Source organism: Neophocaena asiaeorientalis, unplaced genomic scaffold, assembly GCF_003031525.2.
Source record: "Neophocaena asiaeorientalis asiaeorientalis breed wild unplaced genomic scaffold, Neophocaena_asiaeorientalis_V1.1 scaffold149, whole genome shotgun sequence".
NCBI classification, from domain to species: domain Eukaryota; kingdom Metazoa; phylum Chordata; class Mammalia; order Artiodactyla; family Phocoenidae; genus Neophocaena; species Neophocaena asiaeorientalis.
The window spans coordinates 7,837,088-7,856,506 of NW_020174442.1; the positions used below are offsets into that span (position 1 = coordinate 7,837,088).

General features: G+C 37.7%; 1 protein-coding gene across 1 annotated transcript in view; it reads right to left on the reverse strand.

Annotated features, from left to right (window-relative positions):
* Positions 1-15,556, reverse strand: part of PRR16 (proline rich 16) — a 165,481-nt gene extending 149,925 nt beyond the window's left edge. The window contains exon 1 of the mRNA XM_024757174.1: positions 15,398-15,556. Within this exon, the coding sequence (XP_024612942.1) occupies positions 15,398-15,556 (159 nt within the window). The remainder of the gene's footprint in view (positions 1-15,397) is intronic.
* Positions 15,557-19,419: the final 3,863 nt, after the last annotated feature.

Sequence of the window (19,419 nt, forward strand, 5' to 3'; positions counted from 1 at the left end):
ACAAAAAGAAAAGCATTATGAATAGGAATTTAGTTAGTGTTTCAACAACTATCCCCACTCCGCCAGCAAAAAAAAAAAAAAAAAAAAAAAAAAAAAAAAATCCAAGAAGGGTTACTGGCCAACCCAGTATTCAATGCAGAGTATAACAGAACCCAGGTAACCTAAAAGCTTGTTGGTGAGTAATGGAATTCATTAGACATTATATTTATTAGTATTAACAACTTCAGGAAGCAGATGTTAGGTTCTCGAGCATTTTGGTGCATACTGCCTGTAATGAAACAACCCCAAATGGCATTCCATACCATGTTATTCTGTGTGTTTTAAAAATGTAACTTCCCCCAAGGGCATACAATGCCGTCTGTTATGAATAAGGTTAAAGTATTGAATATATCTCCCTAAAAAATATATATAGGGTGAATGTTGAGTATTAAATTCCATCTAAAATGTACTAATCATTATAATATCAAAATACTTCCAGGGAATTGATAGAGCTTAAAAAACAATGTCTCTGAAAGTCACTCAAAATAATTTATTCTTTCTATTCCTTTTTTAATTTCATCTGATTATGAGGAATTGAAATAGCAGGCATCAAAGTAGTTTAAAAACTGAAGGGCATTAATGAAATATAAGTAACATTATTACATATCAGTTTAGAAAAATTGACTTCAAACACTAGCCTCTGATTTTTAAAACTTTCCAAACAGTAATAATTATTTAACCTTACAATTTAAAATGATTTTCTCTTCTATATATGCTAGCAATTATTAATATTCTATATTAAATGACAATTGTTTATACATGTTATTTATTTTTACTTATTTGTTATTCTTAGGGATACCTTTGTTATTTCTTAAGGTACCTTGAAACCAATGTATTTAGATAATGTTTCAATATATTAAAATAAAATGATGTCAATTATTTAAGTATTTTAACGTCTATGTTCAAAGACACTCCTCAGGTTAATATAGTTTGTTTTTTTTTTCATTTCTAGCATGTGGGAAGATTCTTGTTCATATCCAAATGCCCAACTAAAGCCTAGACCTCAGATTTAAAAACTGGGGAAAATTTTGGTCTTTAAAGACAGAAGTTCAAGAAGTCCAATATTTCCCCTGACTGAAGTGGACAGGTCGAAATATACATATGAAAGACAGACATAATCAAATTCCCATAGGAAAGGGGAGAAAGAATGTTTTTCATACAATACATTGAAAATTCAGTAACTGGACAATATAAACTCCAGAGGGGGGAGAAAAGATATATATATATATATCAGGTTAAGAACGGCTTACTTTTATATTAATGTGTGTTCTTTAGTAACTGAATAGGTTAATTATAAGTACTCATATTTTTGAACACTAGAGGGAGTACACAAAAGAAAAAGAAGCCAAATACAAATATTACCTAGTTTTTGAGTGTTTCCCATAATATTGGATCTTTGCAACAAACTGCTTGCTTGTTTCTTATGGACATAGTAGGATGATTAAAATGTATTTAAACAGTGTCCAATTATCACTTTTGTATGTCATTTTCCAGTTAATTTAAAATTTATAATGACTAATGACAAGAAAGGTACACAGTGTTCAAAAAGCAGAAAAATAGAGTGAATGCTATAAAAAAAAAAAAAGACATACTTTCTCCTCACTGTAGTTTGCACACTTGATTGGAAGAAAGTAGAATTATATCTGATGTGCTTCAAAGAATTTAAAATGACATCCCTGAACCTTAGGGAACAATGGGCACTCTGAAATCAGAGCCAGACTTGTCTGAAGATGAAGGCCTGAAGTTACAGCACATTTAGGTTTTATATAAACAGGATGTCCCTAGAATTTCCATATGGGAGGGATAATATGGGAGCCACTGGTTGGGAGTCAAGAAGGGTCAGGACTTGATGAGTTAATATTTTTTTTAACATTTAGAACTCTGCCTGACACATAGTAAGCATTCAATGTGTTAGCTGTTATGGAGAGATCCTTTGTCCATTTCAAAGAATAAGAATATGGATTGGGTTTAGTGGAATGGGTTTAGTGAGGTTAGCAGATTTCAAAAATCAAAGCAGGGGAAAAAGAGCTCCCTCCAGCCAACCTACAAACTACTACCATATGTAAAGGCAGGAAGATAAGGAGTCCATGCAAAAAGTATTGAAAAAGCATCTACTACATGTTCCTTCTCTGTAACTGGTAGATGGGCAGTGGAAAGTGAAAGGTAACAGTTTGATCTTTGAGAATTTTAATGGAACAAAAGTTGGAAGAGATCCAGTTATTCACAAATTCATTTAATGAGCAACTATCACATGACGGCCACTGCACTGCTCTAGGCACTTGAGATACATAAGGGAATAAAACAAAGGTCACTGACCTCCAGGAGTTGACATTCTAAATGTGGGGAACAAACAAATAAATAATGAATACTAGGAATAAATTGTCTAGTATATCAGAAGCTAATAAGAATTAAGGAAAAGACAAAAGGTGAAATAGGAAAAGAAAGATGGAGAATGCCAGAGTGTATAACAACAAGTGGAGTTGACAGAATTAGCTGTGTGGGGGTAACATGTGAGTGAAACTTTAATGAGGTAACAGGGCAGTAGAGTGGAGTTAGCCATAAAAATGTGCATGGCACATTCATTCTTGAAATAGCAAGATTAGTGAGGCTGAAGCAAAGACAGCCAAAGAGAAAGGAAGTGAGCATGAAAACAGGGGTGAAGGGAAATCTGGGACCTCATAACCACTGTGAGCACGTTAAGTAAAATGGCAAGTCATTACAGAGATTTGAGAACAATAATGTGATCGAGATTTACGCAGATCACTGAGCTATAAAAAGGGGGCTTAAGGAAGCAAGAGAGAACTGTCAGGAGGTTACTGTAGCAACCAAAATGAGAGAGGATGTTGGCTTGAACCAGTGTGGTAGCTGTGGAGGAGACAAGAATTGGTTAAATTCTACAAATATTTTGAAGGTAGAGCCAACCAGACAGTCTGGTGAATTGTGTATCATGCATGAGGAAAAGGAGTTGATAATGACTCTAACACCATCCATTGACTTGGCAAAGACTGAAAAGGCTAAGTTTTGAGGGAAGGAAAAAATCAACATTCCAGTTTGGACATGGAAAGGTGAAGATGTCTCTTAGACATCCAAGTAGAGATACAGAAAAGACCACTGACCATATAAGTTTAGAAGAAATGTCTGGGCTGGAGACACAAATTTGGAAGTCATGAACCTATAAATGGAATTTAACCTCCAGACTGAATAAAAATACCAGTAAGGGGAGTGTAAATAATTTGTTTTAAAAAAAAAGGATCAAATTTGAGCTCAGACATCTTAGAGGAGAAATAAGCAAAGGTAACTGAGGAAAAAAAAATCAGTGAGGTGAGAAAACATGGTATTCTTCAAGCCAAGTGAAGAAAGATTATTAAAGAGACTGTCAAATGCTGATAAATTAAATAAGGTTAGGACTAAAAATTGACCATTTGATTAAATAACATAGAGTCACTGACAATCTTGACAGAGGCAGTGTAGTGGTTAGAGTGTAGGTCTGATCGGAGTGGGTTTAGGAAAGAATAAGAGGAAATAGGTGATGTCAAGTATAAAACGTAAGATTTTTGGTAAAGGAGAGCTAAGAAGTGGGATAGTAATTTTCAGGAGAAGTGGGATCAAGAAAAGATTTTACTATTTATTTTCAGTTTTATGCTGATGGGAATCATCTGGGGGAGAATGAACAAAAGATGGTATAGCAGAGACAGGTGAGAATTGTTAGTGATTTTCTTGAGTAGATGAGAAAGAAGAGGCTCTCACACACAAGTGTAATTATTGGCTTTTATTCCTTAACAGCTTTAATAAGCATTACTCAGAATTGGATCTTCAAGTTTAAGTTCCTCATCAGATAACAAGAGTAAGACTTTAAAAATGTTGTACTAAAGATTACATGGTAACTAAAAGAGAAAGGCAACTATTTTTTTTTTTTTTTGCGGTACGCGGGCCTCTCACTGCTGTATCTCAACCACTGCACCACCAAGGAAGCCGTATTTTTTTTTTTTTTTTTTAAGGCACAAACAGGGAGCAATTGTTAAGGAACATAAGCAAATACAACTGAGTGGCATAGTGACCATAAACATGAGGAATACAGAATTCAAGTTGGGTAAAAATTGTGAGGGTGTCAAGATTGTCTGGGATGGTCTCTGTGTTACTCCCTGAAGGAAGGAAAGAGATAAGACCAAACTGAAACAATGGGACTGCGGGATATCGGGCTGTAAGGCTGGGTTTGTTCATTTGACATTTTAAGTATCAGGAGAATAGTGTGTGATCTTTTAAGCAGGGGAGTGGCCTGAAGAAAGCAGTGTATTAAGAAGATTAATCTGGTAGTGTTTAAAGAATGAATTGGCAGAGGAGAACAAGAGACCGGATAGCTCTAAAACATCTTCATGAAATTGATAGCATAGGGATTAGAGAGGTGGCAGTGGGAAGGAAGACAGCCAATCTGAAACCCCCTATTTAGAAGAAGACAATGATTTTATGCTCTTGTTGTACCATGTACTTTTCTTTCATAGCCTTTAACACTCCTTAATAAATATTATTTCTGTTATTATTTGAATAATGTCCTCCCACTAGCATGTAAGTTCTAGATGTCATGGGCCATGTGTGTGTTGCTCAATATTTTTTTTTTATTCCCTAGCACATTGCCTTGCATATAGTAGACATTTTTTTTAAAGTTTTGAATAAGTGTATAATATATTAACGTCTATCAAAGAAGCTTATGAGGAAGGAGAAGAAGGAAAAGAACAAACAATGAAGAAGACAGAGGAGAAGGGAGGAACAAGAAAAGGAAGTATGACAGATGACATAGCGGAGGAAGGAGAGGAAAAGAGATTGTACTGAAGTTAAAAGCATGAAAACAGCAGAGTAACTATGTTGCTGCTGGGAACTGGGGAGCTGGTTCTGGACAACAGTTTAAAGGGAGAAATTTCGGGAGTCCAATTCCACCATTTGCTCTCTATATTAGCTACCCCCTCTGTCTCAGCTCCCTCGTAAGTAGGACAATTATAATGACCTCAAAGGGTGACTGAGAGGATTAAGCAAGTTAACACAGAACAGCTCATGGTACATGTGAGTACTGAACAGATCTTAATCACATTCATGTTCATCATCATCATCATCATGACCATCACTGTATTTCTTCTGTAACTTGTGCCACACCACGAAGCAGTGACACCATTCAAGCCTCCCGTATCTCTACAGAAATGGAAGAGGCAGGAGACGCATAAGACAGTTTGATAGATGAGATGAAGAGGACTTCTTTCCAGTAAAGATTGCCACTGACCTCACTCAGGAACTAATGGTGGCAAGAAGACAAGCAGCTCAGCCTCAGCCCATCGTCCCTTCTGAGTTTCCCTTTTTTTCCCCAAATCCTAAAATACACACATGTATACAATTTCCTTGAAATTTTTCAACTTAATCTTTATTTGATTGTGAAAAATAGAAAATAAGATAAAGTAAGTGGTAAGTGAAAGTGAGAAGATATATTTTAAAAGTAGTTTCAGTGAAGGGAAAAAGAAAAGAATCAGGTAAATGTAAGAAAAGGCACAAATAATGTTTTTTTTAAACAAAAGAAAAGAATACAAGATATAAAAAGAACATAAAGCCCCGGTGCTTGACGGATAAATACCAATAAAAGCTTAAATAAATAAAAAAGGTGGGTTAAGAAAGCAATATTAAGAAATATGTAAGTGACATGGAATAAGAGGGAAAAGCTAGAGCAGTCATTCTCAACTAGGGTGATTCCCCTCACCACCACCCCCAGGGCACATTTGTCAATGTCTAGAAACATTCTTAGTTGTCACACTGACATTTTTAGTTGCTGCTGGCATCTAGGTAGTACATGCCAGGGATGCTCTAAATATCCTACAATGTATAGGACAGCCATCAACAACAAAGAATTATCTGCCCAAAATGTCAATAGAGCCATTTTTGAGAAACCCTGAACTAGACAGAAATTAAAGGTAAAGAGGAAGCGATGGAAGTAGTTCAGATCTGGTCACTCTTACAGCTCAAAATTGCAAAGTCCTTATTTTACTCTGAGTAAGAGTTAAAATTGTTAGACATGTCTCCTTACACATTTTACATTGCCTTAGAGTTACTTCTTGCACTCTACTAGAGGTGAAGTTCATCCTACTACAGGTGACTTTCTTCAAGGGCAGGTCCTTAAGCTTATTCGTGTTGGCATCCTTTATGTTCTTTTGCACAGTATCTTACACATATCAATAATTCAATAAATCTTTCTTCATTCATGAACTAGTGTCACACAAAAAAATAATAAAATAAAGAAAAATGCTGTTCTGGGACCAGTTTTAATAAGAGAACACGCTTAATTTACAATAAGCTCTGGAAACAAACATTCTATCTTTCCATGTGGTGATGTTCTCTAGCACATATCATAAAAAAAAAAAGTGAGAGTTAACCTTCAGACACAAGAGCATTCTACAGTTTCAGATTAGTGAAATGTGTGTGTGTATGTATATATATACATACACACACACATATAGATATACTCCTACCCCACTTTGAGATAGATTACATCTACCAGAGTCCCTCTAAGAGAAGTAAATTGTTGATAAACTGCCCATTTGCTCCTGGAATAAAAACCATCAATTTATAGCCATCAGTATTTCTTTTTTCCTTTTTTGTAGGGTCAGGACTTATGATCTTGAAAATTATGGAGATGGGTCTCAAACAACTAGCTGATTTTTTTTTAAATCAATCACTTGTTTTGTCTCTTCACCTGAATTATTCTCACCCACTCAAGATTCCCTAAACATCTGCAAAAACTTATGTCTTTATGAGCTTTTGTTCCACAGGAAATACCCACAATTCTGTCATACTTTCGAAGTGCTCTGTGACATGGGGGAAAAAATTAAGAACTACTGCCTCTAGAAGACAGCTAAATTGACCAACACATATTTTTTAACCTGGCATTTTTTTGTCACATGAACATAGTTCAAAATCTTAGGACAAGATATGATATTATGAAAGAAGCCAACAAACAACAGTAAATCTGTTAGCTTTTGGACAGTACTACAAAAGAGAACCTGTTAGAAATTGTCAAATTTGCTTTCTCCAGACAAGTATGGTACATGCTATCTGTAGCTGAAACTCTATTTATAATGAGTCAAACAACATAATAACTGACTCATTGGGCATAGGTATATAATTTGACTGACTTCAATTATTGTACAAGTAAACATTTATCTCAAACATCAACCTGAAGTAACATTTGCAAAGCAGAAGGAGGAAAAACAATGATCGTAAATGTAAGTTCTGTCCTAACAATGTTAATGTTTCTTAACTAAAGCAAGGCCTGAAATTCAATTCCTTTGGAATCCTCACAACTGTCCATTCTCAAAAATACAAATAGCTTGTGCCACATAAGGCAACATCTGTTCCAAGTTGACAGGCCACCTTGTGAACCTACTTTGATGTGGACATTACCTAGACATGCCTATTTTCTCGTTTCAGTTGATATTATTTTCTGGCTCTTATTTAGAGCTGAAGTAGCTTTGACTTTGGTTTCCCAGGTCTAAGAAATCTTAATTTCGAGCAGTTCTTCCTAATGAACTAACTTTTAGTATAATAAAAACACTTCTATTCATATTATACTATATAAAAAACAACAGGATTTTAGAGTAAGGTCATTTCTTTTTTCCCTTATATGTGAGGGGAAGAGGGGGTGGCTTAAAATTGGTAGCACTAAAATTAACATGCAAAATCTAACCATAAAGATACATTTGGCATTGCTAGCCAGCTCAATAATTTGGGGCCTGGTAAATATTCAACAAGCTTCTCTATTCATCTTCACAGCAGAAAGTGAAACAACTGTCAAACCCCAAACATATCAGAAAACTTAAGGACAGTACCTCCCTTCCAAGGCAATTTGATAACAAAAGAGAATAAAAGTTTCCCAAATTCTTTTAAATTCATTTGAAACTGCTATATACAATGCTAGACATCAGCAAGCACCCATATTAGTTGTTCCTTTATTTTCTAAGTCATAATATAAAAAACAAAATGTCATATTTTTCTTAAAGTTTTTGTTGAAGAATAAATAGGTCAAAAGTAATTCACTGCAGTACCTATTTATTCAGAAGATGAAAACTGCAATGTCTAGTTAACTCACTATTAATTTTGCCTCAATACTGGTGCCCAAAACTGAGTACAACCCACAAAAACAATGACTGTTACCACAAAGAAATAATATACTCACAATAAGACTTAAAAGTTTTATTAGCTTCACTAGAAATTTAAGAAGATGGGTCCACACATATACAGACGCTGGGAGTAAAAAACTTGTGAAAAACTCCCTGGAAGATAGTTTAGCAAGTTGGATTGAAAACTTTAAAACTTTCGCACCCTTGATTTCTAAGCAATTGGGGGAAAAAATAGGAAGATCCATAGAACTTAGTGGTTAAATGCCTAGGCTGTAGCACTAAAATGCCTAGCACTGAAGCCTCACTCACAAGTAAGGGACGTTGGCAAGTGACTTTACATCTCTGGCCTCTATTTTCTTATCTGTAAAATAGAGTAACAATAGTACCTTCCTCATATGTCTGTTTTGAGAATTAGAAGACCTAATATTAAGAAATATACTTAGAATAGTATCAGGCAGATAGTAAAAATCTATCTGTCTTAGCTATTTTTATTGTCAAAGCTGTTCTTTTAGTGATACTTAACAACCACAAAAATTTGTTAATAAATAGAATGTCGAACATTAGGGGCATGATAAAGTAACGTATAACAGATCTATATAATGGTTATGATCTAATAGTATTCCAGAAAGCAGAAAACATCACTGTATATAACTTCATAATCTTACATGACTTTGTCTATATTAAAAGCATGCATACAAAAAGATGGAAAGAAAATATAGCAAAATTCACAATCTATTTACGTGTGGCATTAAAGATAATTTTTATGTTCTCCTTTCTAATTTTTTTATTTTTCCAAACTTTTTATATTATTCATATACTGTATTACTTATGAAATATCTTCTTTAACAAACTAGTATCCTTAGGATTTGAAGGAAGGATGAATATGTGGAGCACAGAGGAATTTTAGGGCATGAAAATACTCTGTAGGACACCATAATGATAGATATATATCATTACATATTTGTCCAAAGTCACAAAATATCCAACATCAAGTGTAAACCCTAACATAAACTATGGACATTGGATGATAATGATGTGTCAATGTAGATCCATCAGTTGTACCAAATGTACCAATATGGTGGGGGATGTTGATAATGGGGGATGCTACACATGTATGGGGACAGGGTGTATAAGGGAATCTCTGTACCTCTCCCTCGATTTTGCTGTGAACCTAAAACTGCCCCCCCAAATAAAATCTTAATAAAATACACAAATAAATTTTAAAGGAAAATATAGTACCTTTCATTGTTTACCAATCTTTTATTTTCAACTTAATGTCAGTTATGCACATTTTAATCAGAAATGGGTTGGCATATTATTGGAATTTTTCCCCTCTAATTTTCAAAAATTGTCCATGATATTTTTTATGAACTAGTTCTACAGAAGCTCTGTAGTTTAATTTGTGTGGGAAAATATGTTTTACTGAAACTTACATTTCTATCTCTTTTCCTACATTTTGATTTAATTACCTGAGATCCTCAGAGCAGTAAGGGTGGAAAAAACATAATCCAAGTAACAATGAAACTATTACATTGGTTTTATTATCTATTACTTCACTATTGCCTGAAGCACACTGTCTATTTATTACTTTAATTCTGCTCGAATTTCTTATCAGTTAATTCTCTGAGTCTTGAATGGTTTAATGCATTGGAAATAGACAGTAAAGGATGGTTATTGGTTATTTTTATTTTCTCAGAACCATGCTGCTCTTTTAATAACATGCTAAGCCATCATGCTTAAGAAAAGAAAAACTATTTAGCAGTTGGTAATATACTTCAGTTTGAGAGGGTAGACTGTTGTAGAGAGTAGTAAAACTACAGCTATTGCCACAAATTAATCATCTGTGAAATCTCACTCATTCATGACTTTAGAATTTAGAAAATACTCCAGACATTATTCTCTGTAATTTGTTCAAGTAATGAATTTTATATGCATGGATTCATTAACCAAAAAATATTTGGTAGGATTTCCTAGATCAATAAACTAAAGCACTTCAAGTGGATAAGCCATTAAAAAAGAGAAAAAACATTTTAAAACAAAAATGTTTTGCAGATAATTGTTAGTGCTATTAATTCTGTTTTCATCAGCCCCCAAATTGATCATTTCCTATGGGTTTTCAAACTTTTCAAAATTAAAGTTAATTTTAATTTATTTCTGTTTATGACATTATAAGAGGAACATTGAGTGCTTTCCAATCCATAGTCACAAAGCTGACAAAACCTTCCTACTCATGGAGTCCAATCAGTCAGTGATCCCAGAGCAGACAGAACAACTCAGCTTCACTGGTTTCTCCATAATGGTCATGTCTACTCACAGGGCTTAGCAAATATATATATATATATATATATATATATATACACACACACACACATACATATGTATATATATACACACACACATAGTTAACTCATATAATAGTCTTGTTACTTAAAATCGTAAAATGAAACAGTCTAAACTAAACAAGAATCCAGCTAAAGCAGCAATGAATTTTGTTTCCAAGTAGAAGCCTATTTATTATATATGCCAATCACTCCCTAAGCAACAAGATCTATGACCCTATATTAACACCAACATTTGATGCACAAGTTTACCAGTGAGATCTCCACAAAAGAACAGGCAAATTGATACCAAGAGAGGTCAGCTTATTTGAGAACTCTCTTTAAAAAGCAATAGCTCTTTTTTTCTGCGTTACTTCAAAGAAAAAGGATTGCCCCAGAAATGGCTAATTTTATCCCTAAAACTCTAGAGTTGAACCACTATATTTTTTCTTTTTTTTCAACGTGTAGAAAAAAGCAACATGGATTAATCTTGTACTCCAATGCTATTTCCTCTTAATTGCTTCTCCTTTCTACCTTTTCAAATCTTATCCACATCTCAAAGACCCCAAATTTTCCTTTTTGGCTTTTCATTCTCCCTAAGGACATGGCCTTCATGAAAATCTCCACTGTTTAATCGTAACACTTGGATATGTGATCTCTTGTATATGGCACTGACCCATTTGTATTAATCATGACAATCTGAATAAATCATAAGTTTCTTAAAATTCATATCTTACCATCTTTTTTAAGTTTCTACTACCCTTTTCACCAAAGTCTTACTACTAAGTACATACCAAGTATCAGTTTATAAATCTATATATACTCATTCTTATTCTCAATTCTGTTTTCTTAGATCACAGTGAGAGTGGTGGTCACGAAAAGTAGTAATGCCTTTTTACACTATTGATGTTCAAAGACAGGATAAATATATCTCAGCCTATTCTTTGAGTTCACTGAGACCAGAAACTCCAAATTATTCATCTTGGTAGCAATAAAAAGGTAATATAGTATTTGGCACACAATAGATGCTGAATAAATATGTTGAATTATACTTAAGGCTTTTCCATTATAGTACAGAAGACCCAGAAACCCATATCATTTCTGAAAAGTCAAGTAATTTGAGGTTTTACTAAATTCTGAGGGCAGAATAAATCTGCCCCTAGACTTTCTAGAAATCCTGTTCTTCTTCTTCTAATATACAATCTAATTATAATTAAGCAATAATAATTAATCATAAAAGATACCAATAATAATAGAATTTTGTTACTCATTGTTTTTTGTTCATCAGTAATTTATTTATTTATTTACTTATTTATTTTTGGCTGCGTTGGGTCTTTGTTGCTGTGCGCAGGCTTTCTCTAGTTGCGGCGAGCGGGGTCTACTCTTTGTTGTGGTGCGAGGGCTTCTCATTGCGGTGGCTTCTCTTGTTGTGGAGCACGGGCTCTAGACGCGCGGGCTTCAGTAGTTGTGGCACATGGGCTCAGTAGTTGTGGCTCGCGAGCTCTAGAGAGCAGGATCAGTAGTTGTGGCACACAGGCTTAATTACTCTGCGGCATGTGGGATCTTCCTGGACTGGGGCTCGAACCCATGTCTCCTGCATTGGCAGGCGGATTCTCAACCACTGTGTCACCAGGAAAGTCCCTGTTACTAATTGTTAAAGAGTTCCAAGCAGCTACTATTATGTTGGAATCTATCCCACTACCTGAATTTTCAGATGACTGAAGTCCAGAAAACTTCTAAAGAGAAAATAAATTTCAAAATAACCTCAAACAGAAGGCCCGTGAGCCATAGCCGCTGAGCCTGCACGTCCGGAGCCTGTGCTCCGCGACGGGAGGGGCCACAGCAGTGAGAGGCCCGCGTACTACCAAAAAAAAAAAAAAAAGTCTAATATTGTTGGTGCAGACTTTATGCAAAAATAAAGGACAAAATATTCAGAATTCCACATTTTAGTTAGAATGAAAAAGGCAGATATGGGGACATATGTATAACTGATTCACTTTGTTATAAAGCAGAAACGAACACACCATTGTAAAGCAATTATACTCCAATAAAGATTAAAAAAAAAAAAAAGGCAGGGAAAAAACAAATACCATATGGCAAATGATATAGTGATGCAGTCATAATCACTTTCTTATTTCTAATTTCTGTTCCAAATTAATAACAGCTCTATGCTAACTTATATTAAAATATATTATGGCATAAACACATACCATTGCCAATAAAGGAATTAGAATTCAAAATATAACCGTTTATATTTAGTATATACCAATAATAAGCTGCCAGAATAGTGAATGTAACAATTAATGAATAGTGACATTTATATTTACAAGTCATAGGTGTAGGCACCAACAGGTTTGTGATTTACAAAGTTTTCAGTTACTCCTCCATTCAAAATTACATCAAAAACAGGTTCAGTCATGTGTGCAATATTAAAAAGATAAATGCTGGACAACTGCAAGATGTCATAGGTTAAACATGCCCTATAAATATTTTGTTCTTGAAATAACTATCTCTCCTATTACATAAATGGCCAGTGTTTTGAGATTCAGATATAGTATCCACAACTCCATATGCAAACCTAGGATGATGATATCCTCACAAAAGTAATTAATAATCACATCAAATCATTTATCATTCATAAATTCCACTCTCAGGGGTGAAATTTTTAGCCAGACAGGACCTGGCACCCAGTCAAAGCTTACAAAGCATCAAGATAAAATTTTATCTATAGATCTGTCTAGAAGACAGATCTTTTCATTTACTTGGTTTTACATTACCTATGCTTTTCTATTCCTTTTATAAACTGTTTGTTTGTTTTTTCCCTAATAAAAATCCTCAAGCAAATGAAAACAGAAAGAGTGAAAGGGAGAGAGATCCACAGACTCCCTGAAACACTTCTTCGTGATTCTAACCAAGAGCTACAGCGAGGTTAAAAGTTTCACTATAGATCTACCTGGTCTCCAAACATCTACAGAATAATGATGCAAAGCAGAACTAGGACCGCGTGCAGTTTCTTGTCATTTATTGTCTAAAATAAGGAGTGGGGTGATACATTGTAACATAAGAAGTATGTGCCCATAGATGCGGAGTTTTGATTGACTACCTTTCTCTTAATCTCAGCCTCCTCGCTGAAGCAGTAAATACGTTTCTGTGCTGATGTAGGTTTCCCACATCCCCCATCTTAGAAACCTCAACAACCGTAAAGCACAATTCTGCCAAAAGGAACTTGCCCAAATTTGTTCGTTTTTTAAAACGCCATCATGTTTCGGATGAAAATACAGTCTGCCAAAGATGTCAAATAAAAGGATAACAAAGAAACAAACAGCATCTTTAGACTTGAATTTCTATGCATAACCTCACCATCTGTCAACCAGTTGTGAAACAATGATCCTAGAGAAGCCCTGAAACACGAACAAGTTTCCTCCTCGCATCTATCATCTGTATCAATCTCTGCTCTCAGGACCTCAGTAGTAATTATGTTCTGCCAGTGGAGCAACCTACAAGAATGGCATTTGCCATTTGCAAACCAAACTCTGCCGATGAATGGGTCATTTTAACAGACTTGTACTTGGTAAGAAACGCGGAGTTCAGTTCACAGAGGTAACGGGGAGAGGGGGAGAGAGAAGGAGGGCTCTATCCTCACATTTGGATTGGAAATGGGACAGAGGAGGTAGGTCTCTAGAGGCCAGCCATCCAAACGACCCTCAATCTCTTCCCTCCTGGCCTTTGAAACAGGATTATAATTTTGGACCTAGACTACGCCCCACCCCTTCCCTTCCCACTGCGGCCACCACCTTCGAAGTTACAGTGTCAGCTCTCCTGCAACTGGGGGTGCGGACTCCCTGGCGGAGAACAGCACCAGGCACCCAGTCAGTAGCGGAACACTGGGCTGGGACTCTGCCACCAGCTCCGAGACGCCACCCGCGGGCTCGCGGGAGACCCCACCCCTCCCAACCCTGCCCTCGCCCCCGCCTGGAGCTGCAGCCTGAGTTACGCATCCTCAGCCTTGACACTGCCTCCGCTTCTTTCTATCCGCATCAACGCTGGTGGGGGTGGGAGGGCAGAAGTAAAATGGGGGTTGGGGGGGGAACACACACACACACACAATCACGCACGCACGCACTCACCGACGCGCCCTGCGCCCCAGGTTCTATGCCAACGGCGACAAGATAGGAGGAAGAAAGGAGGTGGGGTGGCGAGAAGGCCCGGAGTTACTGGGAGGGACATTCCGAGGAGAGCAGGGGATGCCTCAGGGGATGCCTCAGGAACTGCGACACAGAGAGAGTCCCAGACCCCCTTTACATCCCCAAGTCTGGGTTCTCCTGCCAGCAGCCCCGGGTCGCCTTCCTTCCAGCTGGGCTCGGGAACCGGGGAGGGGGGCCGGAGCCGAGCTTCTCCCAGGCTGCCCTCTCGGGCCTGGCCCAGGGCCCGGAACCCGGCCCCCTTTCAGCCCCAGCCTGAGGAGGCTGCCAGGCTAGGAGAGACTTGCCCGCGGACTCTGGGGGAGCAAGAGGGCAGGAGAGAAGCATCTTGCACTATGCGGCCGGTTGCTGGTTTCTTCCTCTGTCGACACACCCCCAGTGAATCCCCTTCCCCAACACACACACACACACACACACACACACACAGAGAGAGATACACGCGTGTTCACCCCTCTCACCATCCCAGGTGCATCGATTAAAACACTAGTTGATTTCTTCCTGATTAGAAAAAAAAAGAAAGTGCAACAACTCTTCTCAGGAGTCGCCGGAGGAAAGAAAGTCCGTCTGCAGGCGTCTTTCTATAGTTTCCCTTGAGTTAAGAAATCTGGCGGTCCCCAGTGAAAACGGGACCGGGAACCCCAGCGGGTGAAAGGCGACGAACTCCTTCCCCACACCCCGCACCTCTCACCTCCTTAAGTTCCTTGGCCACGTCCTTCAGGTCGCCCAGGACTAATTCCAGATCCTCCACGATGATCTTGATCTGTTCCTTCACCTTGGTTTTGGAGGCTGCCGGCGGTCCCTCGGCTGGAGAGGACGAGGAGGGGGTCCCCTTGGACTTGGCTGACATTCTTTGGGGGCAAGCGAGGCAGGTCAGCACAGGCGGGCGAGCGGAGGCTGCTGCGCGCCCCGGTCCCTGGCGCCGCGGCGGCCGCTGCCGCCCCAGTCCCCCCACATCTTGGACGCTCCCCAGGTAGCGGCGGGTGGCTGCGCTCGGCGCTCGGCCGGGTGGCCGCACTGTGGTGCTGCCATCAACTCTCCGAGACGCGGCGCTCGGCGCGGGGCTGCAGACGGGCGAACAGCGCGCCTGCGCCTCCTCCCGCCGCCGCCCGCCGCTCGCGCGCACACAGGCGCTCGTTCCCCGCCCGCGGAGAGGGGCGCCTGGCCGCCGGTCTCTGGCTGTCTGCTGCAGTCCCCGCGGCACGTGCCTCCGGGATCTCTCCCAGAACACCTGGGCGTCAGGGAGCCGAGAGATAAGTTCGTGTCCTGCCCACCCTCTCGTCTTGATACTGAAATGCCCTCATCATCATATCCTGCTGGATGTCTTGTCACATCCAGCTTAGATTCCTTCTGTTTCACCCACCAGTAGAGACCCGGATCCCCACCACACTTTCTGATCGATTGATTAAGAACCACAGTAGGGTCAGAGTTTAATTTAGGGCTAGTAAAGCGACCCTAAATGTTCATCCAGGGCCAAAGTGTGTCCCGAAGGCCTCCAACCACTCTCCTACTCACCCAAGAGTTAAACAGAGGTGTTCTTACTTGTGCAGAAATAAAAAGAGGCGTGGATAAAATCGACCCCTCACCCCCTGGAATCATGATATTTAACCAGTGTTCTTGAAAGAGGTAGCTTAATCCTGCTGATTCCACAGAGCTAATAGAGGATTTATTCATTGGAAGTCCTCACATCAAAAATCCCCTGGGAGACTGTCTGAGTCATCTTGGCTGTACTCAACTGGGACAGCTTCCGTTTTTTGTTTTTTGTTTTTGTTTTTTTAACTGTCTTTCCTCTTTTCGTGGCCTATGATGATGTATGTTTTGGGTGCAGGGGAAATACACTGGATCTCCTCTTGTGAAAGCTGAATAAGAAGAGTTTGACACCAACTTTTTTTTTTCTTTTTTGTATCCATTTCAAGTCTTTTGCAACTAAATAAAGAGGAAATAACTTTCTGATTGTTCTGTCAAAATGACCCAAGTTGAGGGAGTTAATAGGAAGCCTTCAGTTTCATTCTCAGTAGCTGGCTAGGATTCTCATTAGTTAAAGTTTTAATTTCCTTAGTAGCAAACCCATGGGTTATTAGCTACTGACCTGGAAGGCTGGATCTACTTTATTTTCTTCATACACTCTATTCCAAATCATTATTTTAATAAGCTTCCCATTTAGTCATGCCTTAGCAAGGACCTCTGTCTCTTGCTTCTCACACCCCAGATTGTTCCATTATGCTTCTATACATGAAGAAAATCTTGGCAGCTCTCCTCTTCCTCGTTCCTTAAACCCCTCATATTCACTCTCTTCATTCTGAATAATTCATCTTGGTAAAATCCTTGGAAGTCATATTTGGAATATGGAAAAAAAAGAGACAACAGAAGAAAAATAGAAATTTAGAGGTGTTATCAAAAGAATAACAACATTGAAAAATGCATTGAAAAATCAGAGGAAAAAGAAAGGTAGAAAGCAGAAGTTGCTGGAAGAAAATTAAAATAAGAATAAAGGAACCAGTGTGCACTAAGCAAATTGGAGAGGAGAAGAGGGAAGAAATTATTAGAAGTGTTAAATAAGTAATACGGTTCAGTTCTCTAAGGTAGAGACAGTATATATTTTTAAGTGCCCTGTCTCTGCAGGTTCTTCTTTATTGTATAAAGGTGTAACAGTAAAATATATATACATCAGGTTTACAAACTCCCCCACGGTAAATTCCTAATCTTTAACTATACTCTTATTTCATATCTGAAGAAGGATAAGTGGTCAGAAATTGCGGAAAAGAATGTGAGAAAAAGGGAAGGTACTGCTCCTTTATATTAGAATTTTTGACTCTCAATAGTAGGCAAGTGAATAAGGAAGCCCCCCAAACTCAAAAATGATGAATTTAAGCAAGAATACTGGAAAAGAGGAAAGGAGGTGGTGTTTTTCTTCCACTGACAAAATAATCCTTTTATTAATAGAAGGATATTTCCATGCCACTCTGAATCTCTTCACTAATGATTAAAAAAATTCTGTTTTCCTATGGTATCCATTGCTAGCAATGAGCCAAACTATTTTGGCTCAAAACTGAATCATAATTATTACTTTAAAACACATTATGCACATCCATATCACAATTCACTGTTAAATAATGGTTATCTATCTATCTATCTATATTTAAATACAATATGGAGTTAACTGAAAGGGAAAAGTTGTAATTGGCTTCCAAACCCAAACTAACAAAGCTAGTCGACCCCCAGCAGTGATGACTACCACTATCTTTTAGTCATTAATCAGGTATGGATAAAATATTCCTAAAGAAGAAAGTTTTACAAAAAGAGTTAAAGACATTGATGGGAAGGAGACAATAAGGAGGACACAAGGATATACATCAAATCTACTTGCTCTCTATTTTTTTATCACCTTTGTGGAAAAATTAGTCACTCCGTTGGCACATCCTGCACTCTGTCAGAGATTCATATATGTGATGTTCTAAAGCCAAATTATGGGGACCACACAACAAAAGTGACACCTAATAAAATTTCTTATTAATGTGTTCATAAATCTGTTTATGTACTAGTGCTAGAGGCAAATGGGTACATACTCAAACCACATCACTTATAAACTTAGAATAACAGACTGCTAATAGAAAGTATCTTATTTGTAGAAATGATTGTTCACCCAGAATTTTATTCTTTCTGTATCTTTAGTCAACATTTTCTGAGGGTTGCAGCAGGAAGGATTGGATAGTTATAGGAGATCATCTAGTGGTTGTTCACTTACAGGTATTTATCAATATTTTCCTGTGTGTGTATGTATGTGTGTGTGTTTAATCTGTTGCATTCGATCTCTAAAAGTTAACCTGCATGAGCAATGCTATGACACTGACATACTTTTTAATTCACAAAGAGCTCAAGAATATTCCCAAAATAACATTTATCAATATTTTCCTGTGTGTGTATTGTATGTGTGTGTGTTTAATCTGTTGCATTCAATCTCTAAAAATTAACCTGCATGAGCAATGCTATGACACTGACATACTTTTTAATTCACAAAGAGCTCAAGAATATTCCCAAAATATTTTGTCCCATTTTGTTGACAGCAGCTTTTATCAATATACCACCATAATAATGTCCATTGAGTCTCAAAAAAAAAAGGATATGCATAATATAACATCGCTCTTATAATGACGTCACTTGGTTTTCTTTCTTTTATTTCTTTTGCATAAACTTTGTTTGTAAAATCCAATAAAGTCATTAGAGATATTTGAAAACATTAAGAAAAAGAAAAAAATAAAGGAATGACAACTTTGTTTCCACCAAAATAGTTTTCAGTGGGTGAAAAATACTGGCAAACAACGTGGGTAGGAGAGAAAATGCCATTAGTGAAATGCAACAGAGAAAAATGAGTAAAGTTCTCCACGTATACATTGACTAAGAAATATACTGTACATGATATGCCTAGGCAGTGATTTGCAAATCTGGCACACAACAGAGCTTGTTAAAATACAGATTGCTGGAATCCACCCCCAGGGTATGTGATCTAGTAAGTCTGGGGTGGGGTTTGAAATTTGCATTTTAACAAGTTTCTAGGCTGCTGGAGAAAGACCAGCCTCTGAAAACCACTGGTTTGAGAGATTGAAAGAAAACTTTAGGTTTCTTTTTAGCTAGAAAGCCTTAAAGATCATCCAGTTACATCTCTTCATGTTATAGATGAGAAAACAATGCCTTGGGAGGTTAAATGGTACCTCC